This window comes from Saccopteryx bilineata, chromosome 9 (assembly GCF_036850765.1).
Source record: "Saccopteryx bilineata isolate mSacBil1 chromosome 9, mSacBil1_pri_phased_curated, whole genome shotgun sequence".
In the NCBI taxonomy this organism is placed as follows: Eukaryota; Metazoa; Chordata; class Mammalia; order Chiroptera; family Emballonuridae; genus Saccopteryx; species Saccopteryx bilineata.
Genome location: NC_089498.1, coordinates 76,112,594 through 76,138,824, shown reverse-complemented (window position 1 = coordinate 76,138,824; position 26,231 = coordinate 76,112,594). Strand labels below are relative to the sequence as shown.

The 26,231-nt window shown below is 40.6% G+C and overlaps 1 protein-coding gene across 14 annotated transcripts in view; it reads left to right on the top strand.

Annotated features, from left to right (window-relative positions):
- Nucleotides 1-26,231, top strand: part of USP54 (ubiquitin specific peptidase 54) — a 149,244-nt gene that overhangs the window by 88,700 nt on the left and 34,313 nt on the right. For 11 of the 14 annotated variants that reach the window (XM_066244233.1, XM_066244232.1, XM_066244234.1 and 8 more), the window contains 8 exons: nt 13,637-13,771; nt 16,878-16,991; nt 17,132-17,214; nt 17,628-17,733; nt 17,845-17,991; nt 20,759-20,908; nt 23,754-23,922; nt 25,201-25,371. In XM_066244233.1, coding sequence (XP_066100330.1) covers nt 13,637-13,771; nt 16,878-16,991; nt 17,132-17,214; nt 17,628-17,733; nt 17,845-17,991; nt 20,759-20,908; nt 23,754-23,922; nt 25,201-25,371 — 1,075 coding nt within the window. The remainder of the gene's footprint in view (nt 1-13,636; nt 13,772-16,877; nt 16,992-17,131; nt 17,215-17,627; nt 17,734-17,844; nt 17,992-20,758; nt 20,909-23,753; nt 23,923-25,200; nt 25,372-26,231) is intronic. The other 3 variants (XM_066244244.1, XM_066244242.1, XM_066244239.1) reach the window with 1 other exon arrangement.

Here is a 26,231-nt window from a genome sequence, read left to right as displayed (position 1 = left end):
TTTTTTAATACTAAGTTTAATCATTTAAAAAGTTTTTTAAAGATTTTATTTGTTCATTTTAGAGAGAGGAGAGGCAGTAAGCAGGAAGCATCAATTCGTAGTAGTTGCTTCTCTTATGTGCCTTGACTGGGCAAGCCCGGGGTTTCAAACCAGCAACTTCAGTGTTCGAGATCGACACTTTATCCACTGTGCAACCACAGTTCAGGCTGATATGTAAATTTTTTTATTTTTTTTTCTGAAGCTGGAAACGGGGAGAGACAGTCAGACTCCCGCATGCGCCCGACTGGGATCCACCCAGCACGCCCACCAGGGGCGAAGCTCTGCCCACCAGGGGGCGATGCTCTGCCCATCCGGGGCGTCGCTCTGCCGCTACCAGAGCCACTCTAGCGCCTGAGGCAGAGGCCAAGGAGCCATCCCCAGCACCCGGGCCATCTTTGCTCCAATGGAGCCTTGGCTGCAGGAGGGGAAGAGAGAGACAGAGAGGAAGGAGGGGGTGGGGGGTGGAGAAGCAAATGGGCGCCTCTCCTGTGTGCCCTGGCCGGGAATCAAACCCGGGTCCCCCGCATGCCAGGCCGACGCTCTACTGCTGAGCCAACGGGCCAGGGCTTGATATGTAAAATTTTTATTTCAAATATTTTTTTTCAAAATAGGATACTCCAGTCTAAAGTAATCATCCTTTCCCATGTGATTATATGCTATTCAAGAGGCTGAATGGTCTGAGTATCCTTCACATAATTACATCATAGTGGCATTTTTATGATTCATTGGATTAAAGTATTCTGTAGTACAGGAACACAATAAACATTAAAAAAAAACCCAGGAAACTCCAAAATTCCTGAATTTGAAGTATTCTTTTAAAAACTTGCCAATTCTTTTTTTATTTTTTAATATTTAGAAACTTGCCAAGTCTATAAAGTCCAAATTCTTTATGTTGGAGCATACTTTTTTAGCTCTAGACCTCACTATTAAGGACAAAAGGAGACACAAACATGTTCTTAGATGAATCAGAAGCTGGACAACTTTCTCTTAATCTGATGTTTGGATGAAGGATTTGCCTTTGCAAGTCTGGTTGAAAGATATTCATTCTTGCCTTTTTTTCAGTTGTATATTTTCCCTTGTACCAACCCTTAAAATGCATTTACTATTGGCCTTATGTGGACAGCTTTTGGTTCATGTCTTTGTTTAATATTTTTTGGGTTTTTTTCTTCTACTGTATGAATGCCTGTCAATTTCCCGATGCTTTGTGATTTTCACTGGATAACATAGAATATGTTGTATCCAATGCTTATAATTGCTTTCTGATAGTTTGTACCCAATATTAATGATAATTCATTTCTTTTGGTCCTGAAAAATATAGAGGGTCTTGGTTTTTTATTCTGTGTTATTTGACACTAAGCTCCTAAAGTTATTTCAGCCTCAAACTTTCATGGGAATTTTTAATGATGGCTTCCATTAAAAGAATTTGTGTCTTTATTTCTTTCTGCCTACTTTGAGCTACAATGCCTTTCAACTCTGACTTAGCAGATAGAAGAGATTTGTGTGCTAATTACTCTACCCCTTCTAAAATCTCAAATTTACTTCCATCTGTTATTACTAAAAAGATTTTTCTTGACCTCAACTGTTGTCATGCCCTCTACCCCTGACCTCTTAGTTACTATTCATATTGAATCTACTCTTATACCTCTAACCTCCAGGGTATGACTTTACTTTGGTGTTGGCTTATTTATATATTTATCTCTATCCAGGGGAGGAAATCCGTTCTCTGTACTTAGTATGCCACAAAGATTTTGTTCTCCTTCCAGGGATTGTACTAAAAGCCTTGCAGTGCCAGGATGTAGGACAGAGTGCTTTTTGTTATAGCCAAAGAAGAATGCTGCATTGATTGATTAAATTCAACAAATCTTCTCAATTAGTGATTTTTCTTTTCCGAATGTTAGTATAAGGCATAAATCCTAGGGAATGGTGATGGTGGGAGAAGATATATAGGTGGGGAGGATATAGGTATATAGGTTTTTTATTGAAAAGGATGGAGTATTTCTTTTTAATTTTTAAAAATTTATTGCCTGGCCTGTGGTGTCCAGTGGATAAAGCATCAACCTGGAATGCTGAGGTCACTGATTCAAAACCCTGGACTTGCCCAGTCAAGGCACATATGACAAGCAATCAATGAAAAACTAAAATGGAGCAACTATGACTTGGTACTTCTCGCTCCCCCTCCTCTCTGTAAAGTCAATAAATAAAACCTTTAAACTTTTTTTATTTATTGTTTTCAGAAAGAGAAGAAGGGAGAGAGAGAGAACAATTTGTTGTTGCACTTATTTATGAATTCATTGATTGATTCTTGTATGTGCCCTGATGAGAGATTGAACCAGCAACCTTGACTTAGTGGGATGATGCTCTAACCCCTGAGCTACGGGGCTAGGGAGAATGTAGGTGTTTGTATTGATATATAAGTTGTCCTGGAACATAAGTCTGTATCTATAGGACAGTAAGACTGTTCTGACAGGGCAGGGAAGTCTGTGTTCTGCTGATAGCCCACTTGTTAATTGGAGGGAAATTTGATAGTTCAGGGAACACACCTCTCAATTTTTTTATTTTTATTTTATTTTTTGTATTTTTCTGAAGCTGGAAATGGGGAGAGACAGTCAGACAGACTCCCACATGCGCCTGACCGGGATCCCCCCCGGCAGGCCCACCAGGGAGCGATGCTCTGCCCCTCCAGAGTGTCGCTCTGTTGCGACCAGAGCCACTCCAGCGCCTGGGGCAGAGGCCAAGGAGCCATCCCCAGTGCCCGGGCCATCTTTGGTCCAATGGAGCCTCGCTGCGGGAGGGGAAGAGAGAGACAGAGAGGAAGGAGAGGGGGAGGGGTGGAGAAGCAGATGGGCGCTTCTCCTGTGTGCCCTGGCTGGGAATCGAACCCAGGACTTCTGCACGCCAGGCCGACGCTCTACCACGGAGCCAACCGTCCAGGGCCCCCCTCAATATTTTTGAGCATGTTCCATGTAAGCTGTTTCTCTATTGGGTACTGAACCATAAGCACAGGGAGTAAAGTAGTATAAGAAATTACTCATCATTCATTATCAACCCAGTCCTTTTGGTAGATTACAGTCGTTCCTTGCCATATTGCGGTTCACTTTTCACAGTCTCACTGTATTGTGGATTTTTAAATTGTATATATCTAATTTTGTATCGTGGATTTTTTTGCTATATCATGGGATTTTGCAGTATATAGGTATTTTATATATTATCTTAATTATTTAGGAAGTGTTTAAAAGCATAGGAAGTGTTTATTAGAGTGTTGGAAAGGTTAATAACAGTGGGGGAAAGGTTTATAAGAGTGTGGGGAGGGTTTATAAAGCTTTAAAATATATATAAGTAATAAAATAAATATAAGGTTGCTACTTTGTGGATTTTCTCCTATCGCAGGGGTTCTGGAACCTAACCCCTGTGATAGACGAGGGACCAGTGTATAGGTATGGAAGGCTCTTCACTGTCCTATATCAGAGTACATGGCCAGTATCAGAGAGGAGTAAACCCATTTTCCTCAACTGACTATTTAAATCAATTTCTAGTATGTCCCCCGGAAATTTTAGCTAGTAATAAACAGTCCTCATTGTGCTGAGTGAAATAAGTCAGGGAGAGAAAGACAAATACCATATTATTTCATTTATATGTGGACTCCAAAGAACAAAATAAATTAACAAGCAAAACAGAAACAGACTCATAGATCCAGAGAACAAACTGAGGGTTGCCAGATGGCAACCATCAAGGCACGTATGGGAGTTGTGGGACTGGGTGGAAATGGTGAAGGAAATATAGGTTGGTAGTTATAAAACAGTCATATGAATGTAAAGTTCAGCATAGGAAATATAATCAATAAACTTGTAATAACTATGCATTTTGCCAGGTGGGTATTAGAATTATCAGAGGATCAGTTTGTAAATTATATAATTGTCTAACCACTATGCTGTACACGTGAACCTAATATAAAATAATACTGAATGTAAACTGTAATTGAAATTTTTAAAAAATGTAAATAATAAAAATAAACAGTTCTCACATAAGGAAGGCATGTCCTTATGTCTAATGCACATATATCACCTACTTGAGTTGAACTTCCTTGTTTTGCTTATGGGATAGAAGTGTATTTGTGTGGCCTCTTAGTTAAGCTTTCTTAGTCTATCTGGTAGGCCATACCTAAATATTTTCAACTAATTTAATCACTGACATAATTTGAATAATATAAATCTGAGTCTCTTATTCTTTTGAAAATTAGGAGTTCAGAATTTCATACGTTATTCAGATAGAGGGGTATGACTACAAGGAAAAATATTGTAGATCATCATGATTCTGTACTTTCCAGAGTTTATGGCAGAACAGAACCAGAAATTTATATAATCTCAAAATCTTTGTGTATAGCCGAAAGGAACCCCATTATCATTTCCCCTGTGGGGAAAATTGTTATGGTATTGAGCCTCAAAATTTGATTTGAATACTGTTGGTAATCTGTAAGATCCTACATTTTTAATTTTTTTTTAAGACTTTAATTATTAATTTTAAAGAAGAGAGAGAGAGAGAAGGGGGAGAGGAGCAGGAAGCATCAACTCCCATATGTGCCTTGACTGGGCAAGCCCAGAGTTTTGAACTGACGACCTTAGAGTTCCAGGTTGACACTTTATCTACTGCGCCACCACAGGTCAGGCAAGATTCTACATTTTTTATCTTGACAAAAATGATTAAATTGAATATTACAGTTTATAAAAATTTTTGCACTAGTTTATGATTTCCCACTAAAAGCAATACCATTCTCTGGTGAATTTGACCTGTCTCTGCCTTTGTGGTTCTGTATCTGTTCAGTATCTTGAAGTCTTGGTGTTTCTCTCTACCTGTGTTTGTCTTTGTGTGCATGTCAGTGTCTGACTATTTTGTATAGGTAGCAGGAATGAGTGGGATAGGTAACTTATGATGGTCTTTAATTTCACCATGGCAAGTCCAAAGTATTAGGTTATGAACTGGGTGCAAATAAAGTCCTAAACTCATGGGGAGATATGACATTGATAATTGAATTTAATTTAAAGGTACTGATAGAGTATATGCGGGTAATTTTCTCATCAGGAAGTCCAGAAGAGATAGCTATTTTTAGGTATCCCAAGAGAGAAAATATCCAGCTGTTTTCTGCCTTCCCCAAAGCTGTAGCAAGAATTTCTATTAAAACTGACTGGATATTTGGCCCTGGCCTGTTGGCTCAGTGGTGGAGCGTTGGCCTGGCGTGCAGAAGTCCCGGGTTCGATTCCCGGCCAGGGCATACAAGGAGAGGTGCCCATCTGCTTCTCCCCCCTCCCCCCCTCCTTCCTCTCTGTCTCTCTCTTCCCCTTCCGCAGCCGAGGCTCCATTGGAGCAGAGATGGCCCGGGCGCTGGGGATGGCTCCTTGGCCTCTCCCCCCGGTGCTAGAGTGGCTCTGGTCGCAACAGAGCGACGCCCTGGAGGGGCAGAGCATCGCCCCCTGGTGGGCAGAGCATCGCCCCCTGGTGGGCGTGCTGGGTGGATCCCAGTTGGGCACATGTGGGAGTCTGTCTGACTGTCTCTCCCCGTTTCCAGTTTCAGAAAAAAAACAAAAAAACAAAACAAAACAAAAAAAACCTGACTGGATATTTGATGATATTAAGGAATTATTATTATCTTTTTCTGTGTGTTGTAATGATATTAAGATTATGTTTTAAATTAAAATAGTTCTTGGCTTTACCTGTGGTGGCACAGTGGATGCAGAGGTCGCCAGTTTGAAACCCTGGGCTTGCCTGGTCAAGGCACATATGGGAGTTGATACTTTCTGTTCCTTCCCTCCTTCTTTCTCTCTTCTCTCTCTCTCTCTATCCTCTCTAAAATGAATACATAAAATCTAAAAAAAAAAGTTCTTAGTTTTTAGAGCCATATTCTGAAATATTGAGTACTGTATGCAATTTGCTTCAAAAAGATCTGGGAGTGGAGTAAGTGGGTGAGTGGTATATATGAAATGACATTGGTCATTGGCTGATAATTCTTGAAGATGGATGTAGGTACATGTGAATTTATTTTGCTATTTTGCCCACCCTTGTATTTTGACATTTTCTGTAATAAAATATAGAAAATCCACAGTTACTGTTTTGGGTGCCAAAATGTTAAACAGTTACATATTCTTTCCCCTTTTGAAAGAGAATATTTAACATTCTTTTGAACACATAAAACTAGTGCAAAAGTTCTCTCCCAGTAGTCAGTGACACTCAAGGATTGTTTTCTTTATCTTCTTTTTAGAAGGTTGTGTTTACAAACAGGTTTGATTGCACACATTTAGGTTCATGATGTATTTATTTATCTTGTTTCCTTGTTTTTTGTTTTATTTACTTTTATTTATTTTTAGCTTAATGATTTATATAGGTCTGTGATTTCCAGGAGGTGTGGAGAAAAAGACTAGTTATGAAATCCAAAGTGATAAGAGATTTGGAAAGCCCATATTAAGAAGAAACCCATAAGAATTTAATATAGCAGTTCATCAAGTATGTCATGCCTTTGCAGAGGTACTGCTGACACCTCTCAGGGAGGAGTCGGACTGCTGACTAGGGCACTTTCCAGAAAACCCTCGGGTCCATAAAGCATTGAATTTGGTGACAAGCCTTTTCCTTGACCCCCATCTTCTTTATTCATGAGTTCTTTTAGTTGCAAGGCTGGGAAATCCTGAGAGGAATAAACAGCTGTTCCCTGCCTAAAGATAAAAGTCAGTTTTAGGATAAAAACCCTCAAAACTGAAGCAACAGCTGCATTTGTAGTCACCAAAGCACAAAGATTTTTTTTTATAGCACTTCTCTCTTATTTACATGGTTTTTGCTAATCCAAATAATTATGTGCTCATGTGGGTAGAACTGTTTGGTACTTGATCCAAGAGAGATGGGTGGGGCAGCACCTGCTTTTAGTCATTAAAGTCTTATTGCTTTTGCACTGCATCCAAGAAAATATTTAACAGACAAAAAGTAATTTGCCTTTTCCTGCAAATGAAAAGGAAGACTTCTTTGGTTTCCTTCTGTGAGGAAGAGCAGAGAGAAACCTCAAAGGTGGCTTTTCTCTGCTTATTGAAATGAAACCATCAGGGACCCCACAGGGAAAAAATCCTGAGTTTTAGTTCTTCCTGCCCTTTCTCCCTCCCTGCCACAGCACTCAGCAATTGGAAGAATACCAGTTTTTGTTCCTTATTGGTGCTACCACCTGTTCTTACTGCTGAACTAAATGTTCTTGGCTTTCTTTGGTGTGAACAGGATCTCCCTCTGGGAAAGGTGGGAGGAGGGTGAAAAAGGGAACAGGAGGAGGCCCATTCCAGCCCTGTGCTCATGTGAGAGGGACACACAGGGGTTAGTGTGCTGCCCTAACAGAGGGGCTTTGTGCTACAGCTTCTTCCAGAGCTGCGGCTCCACAGATGCATGCTGGGAAGGCTCAGGCTGCTGCATCCCTGCTACACTCGCTTCTTCCTGACAATAGCAGAGTAAGACTGCTAACAATAATTAAAGTAAGAAAATAAAGAAGATGCAGGCCAAGGCCATTCTGAATGCATTCAGATACTCTGTGTGAATGAAGAAAGCTGCTGTAGTTAAGAGGTGAAGAAAGAGTATAGCATGGAGATTTTATGCCAGGGAACACAAGAGCCAGATCTATTGTTGCGTATCCACAGTGGCTGCAGGCTGAGCTCTTACTTTAGGTCTTTTCCTTTCTGTGCTGAAACCCTTGTTATCTAGGTCATGGGAAGTCTGCCTCTCTTGAATAGCAACAACACAATGAGAGGAGTTTGTTCCTTCCTATCCAGATATCAGAGACTGAAGAGGTAGCTAAAGGTAGACACATTTCTGACTCAAGGCCCTTCTTCAGCATAGGTCAGTGGCAGACAGGTTCCTTAGTAATCTAAAATGACTCTTAAATATAACAATAACAATAATAATAATAGCTTACAGTGAGATAGTACTTATCCTACTGCCAGGCATTAGAATAAGACATACAGATAATTTATTTAATCCTTAAATAACCCAAGGAGGTAAATACTATTATTGATCTTTTAGAAGAGGAAACTACAGCCTAGAGAAGTGAAGTAACTTGTCCAAAATCATATAAATGGTAAGTAACAGGGCTGGGATTTTGAACCCAGATAGTCTGATTCCAGAGTTCATCCTCTTAACTGTTGTACTATACCATCTCTTGGTGGAGCCCTGTCCTTTCTCAAGCAGGGTCATATGAACCATAGAACACAGAAAGTAATTTGAGTGACCATATTCTTAATTCTGTCTAGAATGCTTCTCTCCTATGAAGTCAATTCATTAGAAACTGTTGATGCTTTACAGCAAGGGTAGTCAACCTTTTTATACCTACCTCCCACTTTTGTATCTCTGTTAGTAGTAAAATTTTCTAACTGCCCACCGGTTCCACAGTCATGGTGATTTATAAAGTAGGGAAGTAACTTTACTTTATAAAATTTATAAAGCAGAGTTACAGCAAGTTAAAGCATATAATAATAATTACTTACCAAGTAGTTTATGTCGGATTTTCGCTAAGTTTGGCCAAATAAATCTTTATAAAACAACTTACTATAGTTAAATCTATCTTGTTATTTATACTTTGGTTGCTCTGCTACCACCCACCATGAAAGCTGGAACGCCCACTAGTGGGCGGTAGGGACCAGGTTGTCTACCACTGCCTTAGAGCATTAGGGCTTACTTCTTGAGGAAACCCAGTTGAGAAGACTAAAGGAGAAGACTGTCGTCTGCAAATATATTTGTACAGAACTATTCTGGAACTAATTTACTATCAGTTTATTTTGGAACCAGTTTTGGACTCTGAACAAAAGGATGAAACCTCATCCATCCCTTGCTCTAGAGATAGAGACTTAGCAGTAATTTTTTTTTTTTACCATTAACAATTGAAAAGAGCAGCAGGTTGGGATATGATAGTGATTACTAAGATTTGCCAAGCTGAGGTGACTTCTGCAAATCAAGTGATTCAGACCACCATTTATTGATAGAAGTAGCCACTGCTTCTTTTCCCACCTTCATTTTCCTTTGTTTCTCCATATTCCCCCACGTTTCAAAATCCCATAGGTCACTTGGTAGATATCCTGTTGCCCTCTGGAAGTATTTAACTATGGACCCAGACCTTTCCTTCTGGCCTAGTTTAAAACGTCACTCATGGATATTCTTCTATTTCCAGTAAAAAAATTATTCAAGGTATTGCCCTACCTTTACCTGATTTTATAATAGACTTGTGAAAAATTTCTAGGTTAAACCAAATAATTTGGAGTAATTATAATAGATTTCCCTTCCAGCTCCTAGCTTATTAAATAATACTAAATATGTATTGCTGGTACTGCTTCTTCCACATCATACAAAATTATTTTTAGGGAAATAATAACAGGTTACACAGTAGGGATGGATGTTCAGTGTATATGAGGAGAAACAATGCTAGTAAGAGAGTGGAATGAGGAAAACAGTTTCTATTTGAAATGAGCAAAAGGAGGTTTAGTCCCATTTTGCTCTAACCAGTTATATTACCTTAAGAAAAATGTTCATCTTTCCTAGGTAATTCTCATCTGCTTAAAAAAAAGAGAGGGGACTTAATAATATTATCCCTTAATATGATCTACCCATATCACATGATTGATTTGTTTTTTCATCCATTCATTTATTTATTTAAAACTAGTTATTGGTTGCCCTCTGTATTCTAGTACATTCAAGGTACTGGCAGTATAGCAGAGAATTAAAGGATAAAAATGTCTGTCCTTGCCTGACTGGTGGTGGCACAATGGATAGAGCCTCCACCTAGGACACTGAGGTGCTTGGTTTGAAACCTCAAGGTTGTCAGCTTGAACTCCTGCTCACCAGTTTGAGCGCAGGTACACTGACTTGCGTGTGAGGTCGCTGGCTTGAACCCAGTTCACTGGCTTGATCCCATAGTTGCTGGCATGAGCAAGGGGTCAGTGGCTCAGCTTGAGCACCCCCCCCAGTCAAGGCATGTATGAGAAGCAATCACTGAACTATTAAAGCAACTACAAGTTGATGCTTCTCATCTTTCTTCCTTTCTTTCTCCCTTCCTGTCTCTCTCTCTCTCTCTAAAAAAAATAAATAAAAAAATCTGTCTTTGTCTTTGTATTTTAGAGCATGCACTCAGAAAATTAATATGTAAAATATATGTTATGACAGATAGTAATAAGTGCCACAGGGAAAAATAAAACAGGCAAGGGTGGGAGGTTTGGGAAGAGAGTGGAGTTTGCAGTTTTAAATAGGGTGATCAGGAAATATTATATTGAAAAGATAATATTTGAATAAAAATATAAAAGGAATGAGTGACTGAGCTATTAATTGGTCAAATAAAATGAAGACCAAGAACTTACCATTCTAGGTTGGTGGAGCCTTCTATTCTTTGATCACATAGGTAGGTTTATAAAATGGTTTCATTTCTGGTCTCATTTTTAAGTCTGAAAAATGACCCTGTGATTGTTTTATTTTTTATTTTTATTGCATGCATTTATTTTATTATTATTTTTCTTAAAAGGGTATTTTCTTTTTTTATATAAATAAATTTTTATTAATTTTAATGGGGTGACATCAATAAATCAGGATACATATATTCAAAGAAAACATGTCCAGGTTATTTTGTAATTCAATTATGTTGCATACCCATCACCCAAAGTCAGATTGTCCTCCGTCACCCTCTATCTAGTTTTCTTTGTGTCCCTCCCCCTTTCCTTCTCCCTCCTCCCTTCCCACGCCTCCCCTCCCTCCCACCCCCGGTAACCACCACACTCTTGTCCATGTCTCTTAGTCTCGTTTTTATGTCCCACCAATGTATGGAATCATGTAGTTCTTGTTTTTTTCTGATTTACTTATTTTACTCTGTATAATGTTATCAAGATCCCACTATTTTGTTGTAAATGATCCGATGTCATCATTTCTTATGGCTGAGTAGTATTCCATAGTGTATATGTGCCACATCTTCTTTATCCAGTCATCTATTGAAGGGCTTTTTGGTTGTTTCCATGTCTTGGCCACTGTGAACAATGCTGCAATGAACATGGGGCTACATGTGTCTTTAGGTATCAATGTTTGTGAGTTTTGGGGGTGTATACCCAGTAGAGGGATTGCTGGGTCATAAGGTAGTTCTATTTTCAGTTTTTTGAGGAACCACCATACTTTCTTCCATAATGGTTGTACTACTTTACATTCCCACCAACAGTGAATAAGGGTTCCTTTTTCTCCACAGCCTCTCCAACATTTGCTATTACCTGTCTTGTTGATAATAGCTAATCTAACAGGTGTGAAGTGGTATCTCATTGTAGTTTTGATTTGAATTTCTCTAATAACTAATGAAGATGCTGTGATTGTTTTATATGAAGAAATTACTAATAAGAATTTCAAGTGAATGACATTCTTTGGCCTGTTGATATGTAACTTATTGCTGAGTGAGTCTATCTGGGTGGTTTAGTGAGGATCTGAGCCATGTGCTGCTGTCAAGGAGTGCGTTCTAGTCTTTGTGGGTAAGACTCAATACCACTTGAGGAGGACTCAGCTAGGTGCCACTTGTTGCCACTCTTTGTTTCCACTCTGTGGACATACATTCATCATTGTTCAGCTCTAGGTTAAGATGAAGAAGATAGATATATTTAATCATATCAAAAAAAATTGCTGCACATAAAAGACACCAGAGGACTGGAAAAAGATAATTTGCACAGTAATACAAAGACCTAGAAAAACAAAATGTAACTAGAAAAACTAACATTAACCAGTCTATATTAATTGCTGAAAAGGATATGGGAAAAGGATATGGGAAAATTTATTTCTATTCATGCACTGGTGGTAGTATAAGTTTGCATAGACTCTATAATAGCAAAAAATTGGAGACTACCGCCCTGGCCGGTTGGCTCAGCGGTAGAGCGTCGGCCTAGCGTGCGGAGGACCTGGGTTCAATTCCCGGCCAGGGCACACAGGAGAAGCGCCCATTTGCTTCTCCACCCCTCCGCTGCGCTTTCCTCTCTGTCTCTCTCTTCCCCTCCCGCAGCCGAGGCTCCATTGGAGCAAAGATGGCCCGGGCGCTGGGGATGGCTCTGTGGCCTCTGCCTCAGGCGCTAGAGTGGCTCTGGTCGCAACATGATGACGCCCAGGATGGGCAGAGCGTCGCCCCTGGTGGGCAGAGCGTCGCCCCTGGTGGGCGTGCCGGGTGGATCCCGGTCGGGCGCATGCGGGAGTCTGTCTGACTGTCTCTCCCTGTTTCCAGCTTCAGAAAAATGAAAAAAAAAATAAATAAATAAAAATAAAAAAATTGGAGACTACCAAAATGTCAATAAAGAAATGGATATAGCCTGACCAGGTGGTGGCGCAGTGGATAGAGCGTCGGACTGGGATGCGGAAGGACCCAGGTTCGAGACCCCGAGGTCGCCATCTTGAGCGCGGGCTCATCTGGCTTGAGCAAAGAGCTCACCAGCTTGGACCCAAGGTCGCTGGCTCCAGCAGGGGGTTACTCGGTCTGCTGAAGGCCCACGGTCAAGGCACATGTGAGAAAGCAATCAATGAACAACTAAGAAGTCGCAACGCGCACAACGAGAAACTGATGATTGATGCTTCTCATCTCTCTCCGTTCCTGTCTGTCTGTCCCTGTCTATCTCTGCCTCTGTAAAAAAAAAAAAAAAAAAAAAGAAATGGATATATGATACAGAAGATGTGATGTAGAATTGTGCACTTGAAACCTGTATAATTTTGTTAATCAGTGTCATCCCAATAAATTCAATTAAAAAAAAGGAAATGGTAAATAGATGTAGTATTATCACCTAATTAAATACTGCAGGGAAAAGGGATAAACCAGGTATATATATTATATCATTATGGGTAGATCTAAAAACAATGAATTTTTAAAATAGTAATATTCAGTACATGAAAAATAAACACATACAAAAGTATGTATATATATGTGTGTGTGGTATATATATACTAAATGTACATAGTATATAAATATATATGCTTACGTATCATATGTAAAAGTATTAAAAACAAGATTATGCAACAAACTCATGATAGTGAGTGGCTGGTAGAGAGCAGGCAGTCTTAAATGGGACTTCAGCTTTATTTGTAGGTTGGAAGTAAAAATGATGGAATGTTTATTTCTGAGAATTAGAATTGTAGGTGTTTGTTATGTTATTCTTTGTACTTTGGAGTAATTTTGTATGAGCTGAACAATATAAAAGAAGTCCAAGTTTCATAGAATGAGTCCCAAGAAAATAATTTTCCAATCCATTTACATATAATTTATCTTTATTTACTGTAGACCATCACCACTGTCAGAGGAAATGAGGTGACTGAATTACATTAACTCATGACAGTGGTCTCCCGTAATGTGTCCTTGATGGTACTGTACTCAGTTGGAAGAGCAGGGATCTTTATTCTTATTAGCACAGGATCATGCCCTTTATTTTTACTTCTCATTTTTTCTTTTTTATTACTAACTGCAAACATATCAATGTGTATGAAGTACATTTGGCTCCATAGCTATGAGCATGGAGATGCTAGCATGACAGACTGGATGTTTAGAAACTTAATAACAGCAATGTGTTTTTCCCCTTGTCTGACCTCTTCCCTACAGGGAATATTTAACCAGTTTCAGTGTAGTAGTGAAAAAGTGCTTCCATCTGACACTCTCCGCAGTGCTCTGGCAAAGACTTTCCAGGACGAACAGCGTTTCCAGCTGGGAATTATGGATGATGCTGCAGAGTGCTTTGTAAGTGCTGGCCTCTGGCCTTCTTTGATATGGGGTAAGACTGTTGATGGTCTCCATCAGGGACTAGCTACTGTACTGTGGTTATTTACTGTGCCCCTGGTCTTTACAGTTAGAACTATAAATTTCTCTAGTTTCTTGGAGCTCTAGGGTGTCTCTGCTAATGCAATGAACAGCCTTGCAGGTTTTCTCTTTTTCTTTCAGGCTTAGGGTAGTTTTGTGCTTGCCATTCCATAAAACAGTGGCTGTCACCTTCAAAGGAGACAGGGCTCATTAAAATACAAATTGCTGGGCCCTGTTCCCTTGACTTGCTGATTTAGTTGTTCTGGAGTAGAATATCTACTTCTGACAAATTCCCAGGTGATGCTAGTCTAACTGATGCTCCTGGTTTGGGGACCACACTTTGGGAACTCCTGCATTACTAAAAATAATTAAACAGAAAATAACTGAGTTCCTAGAACTTTTGTAATGTGCTATTTAGTAACTGTGTTTCTCCCAGTGATTTTTAGTAGAAGACCCTAACTCTTCTGAACTCTGAGTTCTATCAACCTTCAAAAGACTGTGCACCCAAGGCCCTGGCCGGCTGGCTCAGCGCTAGAGCTTCAGCCGGGCATGTGGAAGTCCTGGGTTCAATTCCCAGTGTGTGGGCACACAGGAGATGCACCCATCTGCTTCTCCACCCCTCCCCCTCTCCTTCCTCTCTGTCTCTCTCTTCCCCTCCCGCAGCCAAGGCTCCATTGGAGCAAAGTTGGCCCGGGTGCTGAGGATGGCTCCATGGCCTCAGCCTCAGATGCTAGAATGGCTCCGGTTACAATGAAGCAACACCCCAGATGGGCCCCCTGGTGGGCATGCCAGGTGGGTCCCTGTCGGGCGCATGCGGGAGTCTGTCTCTCTGCCTCCCTGCTTCTCACTTCAGAAAAATACAAAAAAGCTCCCAAAATGTTCATCCATTAAAAAAGTCATAGAGCAATATACATCCCATAACAGTAAAAATGTAGACAAAAATGAGAGGTACTTCTGAAAAACTAGAACACAGACATATTGCTGGTGGGACTGTAAAATGGTAATGCTACTTTGGAACAGTTTGGCAGTTTCTTAAAAAATGAAACCTGCAAACCATGTGACTTAGCAGTTGCCTTCATGGACTTGTATCCCAGAGAAATTAAAATTTATGTTCATATAAAAATCTATATGTGAATGTTCATAGAAGATTTATTCATAATAGCCCCAAACTGGAAACAACCCAAATGCCTTTAATGGGTAAATGGTGTTGCAAACACCAGAAATACAAATGGTATTTCCCTACTGTGGAATACTACGCAGCAATAAAAAAGGGATGAACTCTTGATTTATGTAGTCTTTAGAAAGGATCTAAAGGGAATTATGCTGAATAGAAAATGCAATATCAAAAGGTTATATGCTTTATGACTACATTTATATAGCAGGGTTTTTTTTCCCAAAGTTAGAAGCAGGGCAGCAGTCAGACAGACTCCCGCATGCACCCGACTGGGATCCACCCAGCATGCCCACTAGGGGGCGATGCTCTGCCCATCTGGGGCGTTGCTCCATTGTAACCGGAGCCATTCTAGAGTCTGAGGCGAAGGCCATGGAGCCATCCTCAGCACCGGGCCAACTTTGCTCCAATGGAGCCTTGGCTGCAGGAGGGGAAGAGAGAGATAGAGAGGAAGGAGAAGGGGAAGGTTGGAGAAGCAGATGGCCGCTTCTCCTGTGTGCCTTGACTAGGAATCGAACCCGGGACTTGCACACGCTGGGCCAATGCTCTACTGCTAAGCCAACTGGCCAGGGCTATAGCAGTTTTTATTTTTTGTTGTGGTTTTTTTTTTTTTTTTTTTTTTTACAGAGACAGAGGGTCAGAGAGAGGGATAGACAGGCACAGACAGACAGGAACGGAGAGACGAGAAGCATCAACCATTAGTTTTTCATTGCGTGTTGCAACACCTTAACTGTTCATTGATTGCTTTCTCATATATGCCTTGACCATGGGCCTTCAGCAGACTGAGTAACCCCTTGCTCGAGTCAGCGACCTTGGGCTCAAGCCAGTGAACTTTTGCTCCAACCAGATGAGCCTGTGCTCAAGTTGGAGACCTCAGGGTCTCAAACCTGGGTCTTCCGCATCCCAGTCCGACGCTCTATCTACTGCGCCACCGCCTGGTCAGGCAGCAGTTTTTATTTTTATTGAGAGGCAGAGGCGGGGAGGCAGAGAGACAATCTCTCACATGTGCCCTGACCAGGATTCACCCAGTAAGCCCTCTATGGGGCGATGTTCTGCCCATCTGGGGCCGCTGCTCCATTGCTCAGCAGCTGAGCTATTTTAGCTCCTGAGACAAGGCCATGTAGCCATCCTCAGTGCCCAGGGCCAACTTGCTCGAACCATTTGAACCATGGTTGTCGGAAAGGAAGAGAGAGAGAGAGAGAGAGAGAGAGAGAGAGGGAGAAGGGGAGGGTAAGGGGTGGAGAAGCAGATGGTCGCTTCTTCTGTGTGCCCTGACTGGGAATTGAACCTGGGACTTTCACATGCCAGGCCGATTCTCTACCATTGAGCCAAACAGCCAGGGCCAGCATTTTTCAAATAACACAATTATAGAGATTGGAGAATAGATCAATGTTAACTAAAGGTTAGGATCAGAATTGGATGGGTAAAACTATAAAAGGATAGCATGAAGGAACCTTGTGATGATGGAACAGTTTTATATCTTGATTGTGGTTGTGGTTACATGACTCTCTACATATGATAAAATTGTATGGAGCTATACACAAATACAAATGAGTGAAGATGGTGAAACCTGAATAAACTCTGGATTATATTGACGTCCATGTCCTTCATACATTTACTGGTTTGGCTAAAGTATTATAGTTATGCAAGATGTTACCATTGGAGGAAACTGGGTGAAAAGTACATTGACTTCCTATATAATTTTTTTGAAACTTCCTGAGAATTTATAGTTATTTCAAATTAAAGAGTTTTTAAAAATCAGAAGTATTCCTATCTTCCAGGAACATTGCTGTTTCTCCGAGCAAACTGCCAATTGTTTTGTACATTTGTCTATTAAGCATTGTTGATATAATGCTTTTGTTCTTTCCTTATTAGGAAAACCTGCTGATGAGGATTCACTTCCATATTGCTGATGAAACCAAAGAGGATATATGTACGGCCCAACACTGCATCTCCCATCAGAAATTTGCAATGACATTGTTTGAGCAGGTGAATCTTATTTCTATCCCCATCACTTGTTAGACCTTTTCTTCAAGAACACTTTGTCCTGGGATGTTGAGTTTCAGATGGGTGCAAAAACAGTTAATGACCAAGGTTGCTTAGTTTCACTTTTTTCTTCCCGGACCCAGTGCGTATGCACTAGCTGTGGGGCCACTTCTGATCCGCTGCCTTTCATCCAGATGGTGCATTACATCTCTACCACTTCCCTTTGGTGAGTCCTGCCACGTTCTCTGTACCCTTAGACACGCCTTCAGTTGATTGGATTTTAACCGGAGGCATCCAGATAGATTATATCCTTATTGCTTAGTCTATTGCTATATTGTGGAAACTTAGAACTATAATTTAAAAATAAACTTTGTTCTTCTTTTCTATCTCTTCTTTTTTTCTTATGCTCAGTTCTGGCCAGCAAAGAGGGAGGAGGAATGGGCGTTCTACGAGCTTTGGATTTTGGGAGAGGCAGAGGCACTCACTGAGTTTTTGGGATACTGAGGCTGGTCAGGACAAGGGGCTTTGGTATAGTGGGCAGAGGAAAGTCAAACATATGAATTAGGAGTTTACATGAATAACTTATTTGATTTAGCTGTAACTCTCACCGTCATCTCCTTTCTATTCCCCATCTTGAAGTAATCAGGCTATTTGTATGTTGGAAAGACGAGAAAAAACCTCACCAAGTATGTTTGGTGAGCTGTTACAGAATGCCAGTACCATGGGGGATCTCCGAAACTGTCCGGTGAGTTAAGTCAGTAGTGAGGTTTGGAGTGGGGATGGAAACCCTGGGATTGTGGAATTGAGGCAGAGCCAGTAGGAAACATGTCAAACTAGCCTAATATATATATTTCAGAGCAACTGTGGAGAGAGGATTCGGATTCGCCGTGTATTGATGAATGCTCCACAGATCATCACAATTGGACTGGTATGGGACTCGGACCACTCAGACCTGGCGGAGGATGTCATTCATAGCCTGGGTACCTGCCTTAAGTTGGGTGATGTGAGTGTTAGTTTAACTCTGACTTAGAGTTATTGTGTCTTATTCTTTTGCAAGGGTATGAACATTGAACACAAAGGTATATCCTAAATGACAAATATAGAGTTTTGGATAAACATACTTGTGTACAGTAGTCTCCCCTTATACATGCTTTCTCTTTCTGTTGCTTTAGTTACCCATGGTCAACTGTGGTCAGAAAATATTAAATAGAAAATTCCAGAAGTAAACAATTTGCAAATTTTAAGTAGTGTATGGTTCTGAATAGCATGGTGAAATCTCACCCTGTTTTGGTGGCACACTAAATATGCCACTCACCCAGTAGTTACTTAGTAGCCTTCTCAGTTACCAGACTGACTGTTGCAGTATTACAATGTTTATGTTCAAGGCACCCTTAGAGTGGTGTAATATTACGGTCACAATGCCTACGTCACTATGTCATTTGTTTCACTTCATCTCATCATGTAGGCATTGTATCATCTCACATCTTCACAGGAAGGGTGAATACAGTACATAAGATTTTGAGAGAGAGAAAGACTACATTCACATAACTTTTATTACAGTGTAGTGTTATAATTGTTCTATTTTATTATTAGTTATTGTTGTTAATCTCTTTCTGTGCCTAATTTATAAATTAAACTCTATCATAGGTATGTATGTGTGTATAGAATATGTGTATGTATGGTGTGTTTGGTACCATCTGCAGTTCAGGCATCCTGAACTGGGGCCCCAGGAATGTATCCCCTGCAGATAAGGGGCATTACTGTGTGTGCACTTATATGTGCATGTATCTATAAATATATGCTCATTTACCTCCTTTGGGTAGATAGCAAAGGCTTTTTATAAGAAATGGGATGACCTTGCCAAGGTGGGCAGAGCTTAGGTACTGGTCAAAATCAAGCAATTTATAGAGTTATTGTGTGCTCTACTAACTGTTTACACTAGTGTAGAATAGGAAGGTATATTTGTAAGGCCAGCAGGCAGGGCCAGGGCCACTAGCACAGCTGCTGCCCGGCCCATGCAGGTTCTCATTGGATGCGGACAGTCGGTAAAGAAACAACGAAGCCAAGAACTGATGGGCCTTCATCTTTAATCCTAGCTTGCACCCAGCGGGCAAGTAAAAACACACACTGGGCTCCAAAATCCACTTATTCAGTGCTCACAAAGCTACTGATTTATCTGAGTTTCCTAGAATCAAAGGTTTCTAGCTCACCAGCCTTATTCTCCTCAGTTCCCCATCTCCTTTCTTATCCCAGATACAAACTCTACACAAACTGGCATCTCACTCAGCACTCCACCATCTTGGCTGCTTCTCCTGGCCTATTCCACGTGGCCTCCTTCTGCTCTCCTCTCTGCTCTCTCCTCTAATGATAATCTCAGGAACCAAGAGCACAAGCTCCCGCTCTGTCCCCATTTTATAGTGTAGAAATCCAAACTCTTAATCCAATATACAAAATAGGGAAGTCTCTAATACAAAGTCACTTCTCTGAAGCATGATTGGATTGTACCACCCCACATCAAAACGGGTGGGAAAGGCTTAATCCCAAAACCAAGCCCCAGGCTACAAGGATTCTCAACACACATTAATATCACCTGGGCAACGGCCTCACGTGGGCAGTACCATCTTTAACAAAGTGAGCATAATACATTTTATCTGCCCAACAATATTCAACCGTGGGAGCTAGTAAGGTCAAAGAAGTGAGCAGTCCTGACTAGAGCTGCTTTGGGAGGTGAAGGAGATGAAAGTTGGTGACTTGAATCTTGCAATATGAAATTCACAGTGAAGAACCAAAATCTATTGAGAAGGTAGTAAAGTAGCTTGGAAGAGAATTAGTGGGTTAGTGGTTTTCTGTGAATCTATTTCAGAAAATAGGGAAACAGACTTTTTAGTCCTGGGAGCTTAACCTTATCAGCTCCATGTCCTAGTGTAGGGTTTTCTTTCAATTCAAGAGAAGAACCAGAAACTCTGTGCTTTTCTTTCTACTAGTTTTGCTCTAGGATAATCCTATGACTAAGGAGATTCCTTGCTGTTGTTTTTTAAATGTCATTAAGCCGCTCCTGAGAATAAGTGAACTATTTGGGATCTTATTTTAGACCTTCTTCCCAAGGAATTTCTGACATGAATAGGCTATATACAAGGAAGTCTCCTTTTTCAAAAATCCTGTAGCCTACATAGCCTATACTGTTCTAGTTTTATTTTTATGATTGTTTTCTCAACCAAGTAAGTTCCTCAAGGCAAGAATCTTTTTCTTTTTCTTTCTTTCTCTTTCTCTTTTCCTTCTCCCCTCCCCTCCCCTCCCTTCCCTTCTTTTCTTTCTTTCTGTGTCTCTGAGCACCTAGAACAGCGTTGGTAACCAGCATGGTGGGGTTGCTTCTCCTAAAGGCTTTCTTACCCCCTACTTTGGGTCTCAGCAGGAAATTTATATTTGTGGTGCCAGCTGATAAATAACTTTTTAAACTTGAGAGTATTTTGCTTTTTGTTTGGTTTGGATTTTACCTTTCGTGACTCCTCTTATGATAGGCCTCAGTAAGAAAATATTATTGGAAGTTATGAAGAAACATCACCACCTTATCAGTTATTAGCCACTGTCTTGCTTTTTCCTATATTTTTCCTTTTTAGGTTCATTTCTGATGATTAATATAGACTGGCAAATAATCTCATTCTGAGGGGCAGAGAAGCAAGTCAGCACCTTGAAATGATGGAGTCTGCTGATAGATGATGCTAGAGGGTTGGATATGTCACTGTTCTTTCCTTTCTCTTCTTTTCCCACAGCTGTTTTTCAGAGTGACAGATGATCGGGCCAAGCAGTCTGAACTGTACTTAGTAGGAATGATCTGTTATTATGGCAAACATTATTCTACATTCTTTTTCCAAACAAAGATCCGAAAATGGATGTATTTTGATGATGCTCATGTCAAGGAGGTAGGAATATTCAAGCCCTTCTTAAAATGTTTGGTGACTGCAACAAAAAACTAAAGATAATTTTTTTGTCTTTAGTATTTCCTTTCCATAATTTTAATGTCCATCTGCCTATCTATTGGATTTATGAGAGTATTAATCTTCATCTTCTCCAATAGATGGCAAGTTCCTCAAGGGCAGGATGAATTCATCTTCTATTATTTATTTATTTTGGGGGGGTGACAGAGAGGGACAGACAGACAGGAAGGGAGAGAGATGAGAAGCATCAATTCTTCATTGCAGCATCTTAGTTGTTCATTGATTGCTTTTTCATATGTGCCTTGACAGGGTGGGGGCTACAGCAGACTGAGTGACTCCTTGCTCGAGCCAGCGACCTTGGGCTCAAAACAGATGAGCCCACGCTCAAGCTGGCGACCTTGGGGTCTTGAACCTGGGTCCTCTGTGTCCCAGTCCAACACACTATCTACTGCATCGCCACCTGGTCAGGCTCCATTATTTTTTTCTCTAAATGTCCTTTCATGGCATTTAGCACAGTTCTGTATTTATGGTTGACAAAGTATTTTTAAAAATGTGTTAATTGGTTGATTTAAGCAACAACAGTTTAATGGCTCAGATTAGGTTACAAGGTTAGCAGAAAGTTCAGAATTCCCAATCTTGGAGTTATTAGTGGGTAATACTTTGTCTCGGGGCTGCTATAAATTATTTTCTGATTGTTGGCTCACTGAAGCACCCTATCACAGATTAACATTTTTTTTTTTTTCAGAGACAGAGAGAGAGTCAGAGAGAGAGATAGATAGGGACAGACAGACAGGAACGGAGAGAGATGAGAAGCATCAATCAGTTTTTCATTGCAACACCTTAGTTGTTCACTGATTGCTTTCTCACATGTGCCTTGACCACGGGCCTTTAGCAGACCGAGTAACCCCTTGCTCGAGCCAGCAACCTTGGGTCAAAGCTGGTGAGCTTTGCTCAAACCAGATGAGCCCGTGCTCAAGCTGGTGACCTTAGGGTCTCGAACCTGGGTCCTTTGCATCCCAGTCCGATGTTCTGTCCACTGCAGCACCGTCTGGTCAGGCCAGATTACCATGTTTTGTTTTGTTTTTTTTAGTATTTTTCTGAAGCTGGAAACGGGAAGAGACAGTCAGACAGACTCCCGCATACGCCCAACCGGGATCCACCCGGCACGCCCACCAGGGGCGATGCTCTGCCCACCAGGGGGCAATGCTCTGCCCCTCCGGGGCGTCGCTCTGTTGCGACCAGAGCCACTCTAGCGCCTGGGGCAGAGGCCAAGGAGCCATCCCCAGCGCCCGGGCCATCTTTGCTCCAATGGAGCCTTGGCTGCGGGAGGGGGAGAGACAGAGAGGAAGGAGGGGGGGGGTGGAGAAGCAAATGGGCGCTTCTCCTATGTGCCCTGGCTGGGAATCGGACCCGGGTTCCCCGCACGCCAGGCCGACGTTCTACCGCTGAGCCAACCGGCCAGGGCCCAGATTACCATGTTTTTGAGACAGTATAAGGAAAACGAATATGATAATATTTAAAGTTGAAAATTTGTTGCTAAACCACAGAGTTCGGATGATGTAGTTTAGGTGATTTGCATGAGTTAGATTCTTGTGATTATGTTAGCAGCTAGGAAACTGCTTAAATATTCTATATCAGTCCAAAGAATTTAAGTAGCATCTTCCACAAATAGTAGTCTTTGTCAAATTCTCTAATTCTCGTCTTCATCTTTTTTGCCGTTATAATTTTGGGCAGCACATCAATTCTTCAGCTTTAGGTTTTTTATTTGAATAATAAATACATGCCTTGTAAGATATTAAATAAGATTATATAAAAGGCATACAAATGTATTTTAGTTAAAATAATGATAACCTAGCCCTGGCTAGTGGCTCAATGGATAAAGTGTTATCCCAGCACACCAAGGTTGTCAGTTCAATCCCTGGTCAGGGAACATACAAGAAACAGTCAATGAGTGTACAACTTAAAAAAAAAAGGAACAATTAAGTGGAACAATGAGTTGATGCTTCTCTCTCTCTCTCTTCCCCCCTCTCTCTGTTCTTCTTTCTCTCTCTCAAATCAATGAAAAAATTAAAATAATAATAATAATGATAGCCTAGTTATAAATTTACAGAACATTATAAAATAAGAACTGTGATAGCTGTCTGACTCGAAGAGCACACCATCTAACAATGTGACTGGTTCAAGCTTAAGAGAGGGTAAGTTTGGGGTTTGATTGGCTTGTCACTTCCATGGCTGTTCAGTCACTCTTTTCCACTGCCATGGCAGCACTGAATCCAGCACAAAGCTGAGGCCACGAGGTCCAGCTGTCTATTCTAAGCAGTTTGACATTTTATGTCCTGCCATGTGTGAACTCTGACACAGAATGTCATTTATTCTGAAGCAGTCTGTGAGAGAGTTTCTGTCTGTTCTTTAGCTTCCTAAAAGTGATTTTAATATTTAGGAGTAAATTACAGAAATGCAGATTTTAATTAAGGGCTTTAATTTGATGTCTGTGAAAAAAAAGTATCCTCACATAGCATATTTATGTTTGAGAACTTTTATTCATATTTCACAACTGAATTGATGTTTCATGGGAATAAAAGTAATTTTATTCATCGTTCCTGTCTCTTACAAGGTTTTAATGCTTTCTAAAAGGATTTAACAACAACAAAAAAGATTTAACAAAATATTCATTAAGTGTAGGTATAAGATCTTTTTTGCTGTCTGTTTACCTGATCCTTGTCTTTTCATCTTTTTTTTATTTTCTTAAGAAAAACAGAACAGGAAGGTATGTTTTGAATTGTGGATAGGAAGTATAACTGTCCTGTTATTCTGACTGTTTCTGGTTCAGATTGGGCCCAAATGGAAGGATGTGGTGACCAAATGCATCAAGGGGCACTACCAGCCTTTGCTGCTGCTTTATGCAGACCCCCAGGGTACTCCAGTGTCCACCCAGGATCTGTCTTCTCAAGTTGAATTCCAGTCATACAGCAGGATGTGCTATGATAGTGAAGATTCAGGTGAGCAGCCTAGCTCTTTCTTACCTCTCGTTTTCTCTCCCCAGTGTGATCATTGGATGTTTGGGACTCTTGATCATATCATGAGCCTAACACATAACCTACATTGTAGAATTAGAGAAAAAAAAGAAATGCCAACTTGTGCTGAAGCCCAAATTGCTCCAGGCTTTCTTTCGTTCAGCCTGTTATGTTGATTTAGACTGAAATATTAAATTTGTGAGGGAAACCTCAGCATTTAACCTTCTAATATTGGTAAAGATGACTGATTCTTACTAGCAATTTAACAGTGACTTAAATGAGTTGTTAAGACCAAGAGAAATAATGTTACTACAAAGGTAGTCATATTGTTGAGATTCATATTCTAAAATGCCAAGTGCAATAGTGATACATTTCAGCTTATGAATCAGTTGTTTAATTCTAATTCATTTGTTTGGAACCTGAATTATGTTTTCCTATAGAAATAATTTGCAGCTTGATGGCTAAAGTCTCAGGTTAGTCTATATAGGCTCATAGTATATTAGAAATATAACCCTAATGGTTTTGGCTTGATTTTTGAAAAGGAGGAAAAAGAAATGTTCTTTTCCACTTCTGTTTTTAGGAGTGACCCTAAATATAATTTTGAAAGAGAAGACATTTGTCTTTGGAATCTTTTTCGCTCCCTTTTGTATCTCCATCCTGCTTGGTAACTGGTGTTCTTCCCACCTTTGTAACCCCATCCAGACCTGCTCTACTTTTCCCTTTAATCAAACACCCGTTTCCACCACTTATCTTAGCTAGGTGTTTATAGGAAAGTGGTCTGATTGAATTAATTCACACTAAAGTATAAATAATAACCCCATAATTTCTCAGAGATATTAAAAATGTTTATAGTGTCAATTAAATTTTTTAAAGTGTCATTTCTGGCAGTATAGGAAAAAAATTATGAGATAGGAGTTATGTATGCCAGGTCGGCCTGGTACTCTAAGTAGATCTTATTTTTCACAACTTTTTGCTTTCTTCCACTTTCCCCCATAGGTTTTCTAAAAGCCCCACAGTTTTTCACAGTGGCAGGCAAAGTGAGGGCTTCAGCAAGGTAGGGGCAGGAGTGGGAAGAATTGTTTGTGTGTCTGGGTTACCTGGAAATTGGGTGTTGGGAAGAATGGCTCTGGTATATCCTTTCCACCGTTCCATCTAGGAATTTCTTACCTTGTGGACCTTTTTTGCCATCCAGCTCTTTGCCCCTCTCTAGCACTATCCTTCTGTCTTTCCTCACTTTTCGTATGTGTCTCCTCCTTCCCTCAGGGAGGGAGCCCTCCATCTCAAGTGATACTCGAACTGATTCCTCAACGGAGAGCTATCCCTACAAACACTCTCACCATGAGTCTGTGGTCAGTCACTTCTCTTCTGATTCTCAGGGGACAGTCATCTATAATGTGGAGAATGATTCCATGTCTCAGAGCAGTCGGGACACAGGTAGGGACTTATGCAGTGGTTCCTGCTTGTTCCTGCCTAGAGGGTTTCCAAGAAAAAGAAACTTGGGCGAGTCAGAAATGTTTGTCATGCAAAGAGAAGAGGCATAGAACTTGAGTAATTGAGTGGGATCAAAATAAACAACACAATTCTGAATGAATGATAATGTGCCATTGCATATATTACTGTAAGGAATGCAGCATATCAATCAGTAAGGACTATTGTAATGTTATTATTGATGTAATTCTTTATTCTGAAATCTGCTTTTCTCCTGCTATGCTTCTAATCCCTGTGCTTCTGAAAGTGTTCCATCATGGTCTTGTACCTCATAATGTTCTAATGCCAGGTTTTGTCCCATGTTAAGGGCTTTGAGAGAAGGGGAATATTAGGGGCAGGAGACACCTGCTCATCACCTTGTTAGGCTTCCTGAAGGACAGAGACACAAAAGAATGAAAGCTTGCCTGTTTATTTTTGTCAGTTCCATACAGAACATTCTTAATATTTTTTGTTTCATCTTTGGAAAGTGTGCCTATGTCAGTGGAAAAAATCAATACAGAGCATACATAAAAGGAAGAACAGTGAATAACTACTGAGATGAAAAGTTTATCATCCAAGGCATAGAACAATGCCCATACTCTTAAGGACTTGTGAATTAGAGAGCTTATGGCTTCAGATTGGTGGTATATGCTTTGTGAATGGCATATATATTTTTATTTATTCATTTTATTTTATCCCCCCCCCCTTGAAGTGAGAAGCAGGGAGAAGCAGACAGATTCCCAAATACCCAGCATGCCCACCAGGACGTGATGCTCGGCCCCTCTGGGGCATTGATCCACTGCAATCAAAGACTTTCTAGCACCTGA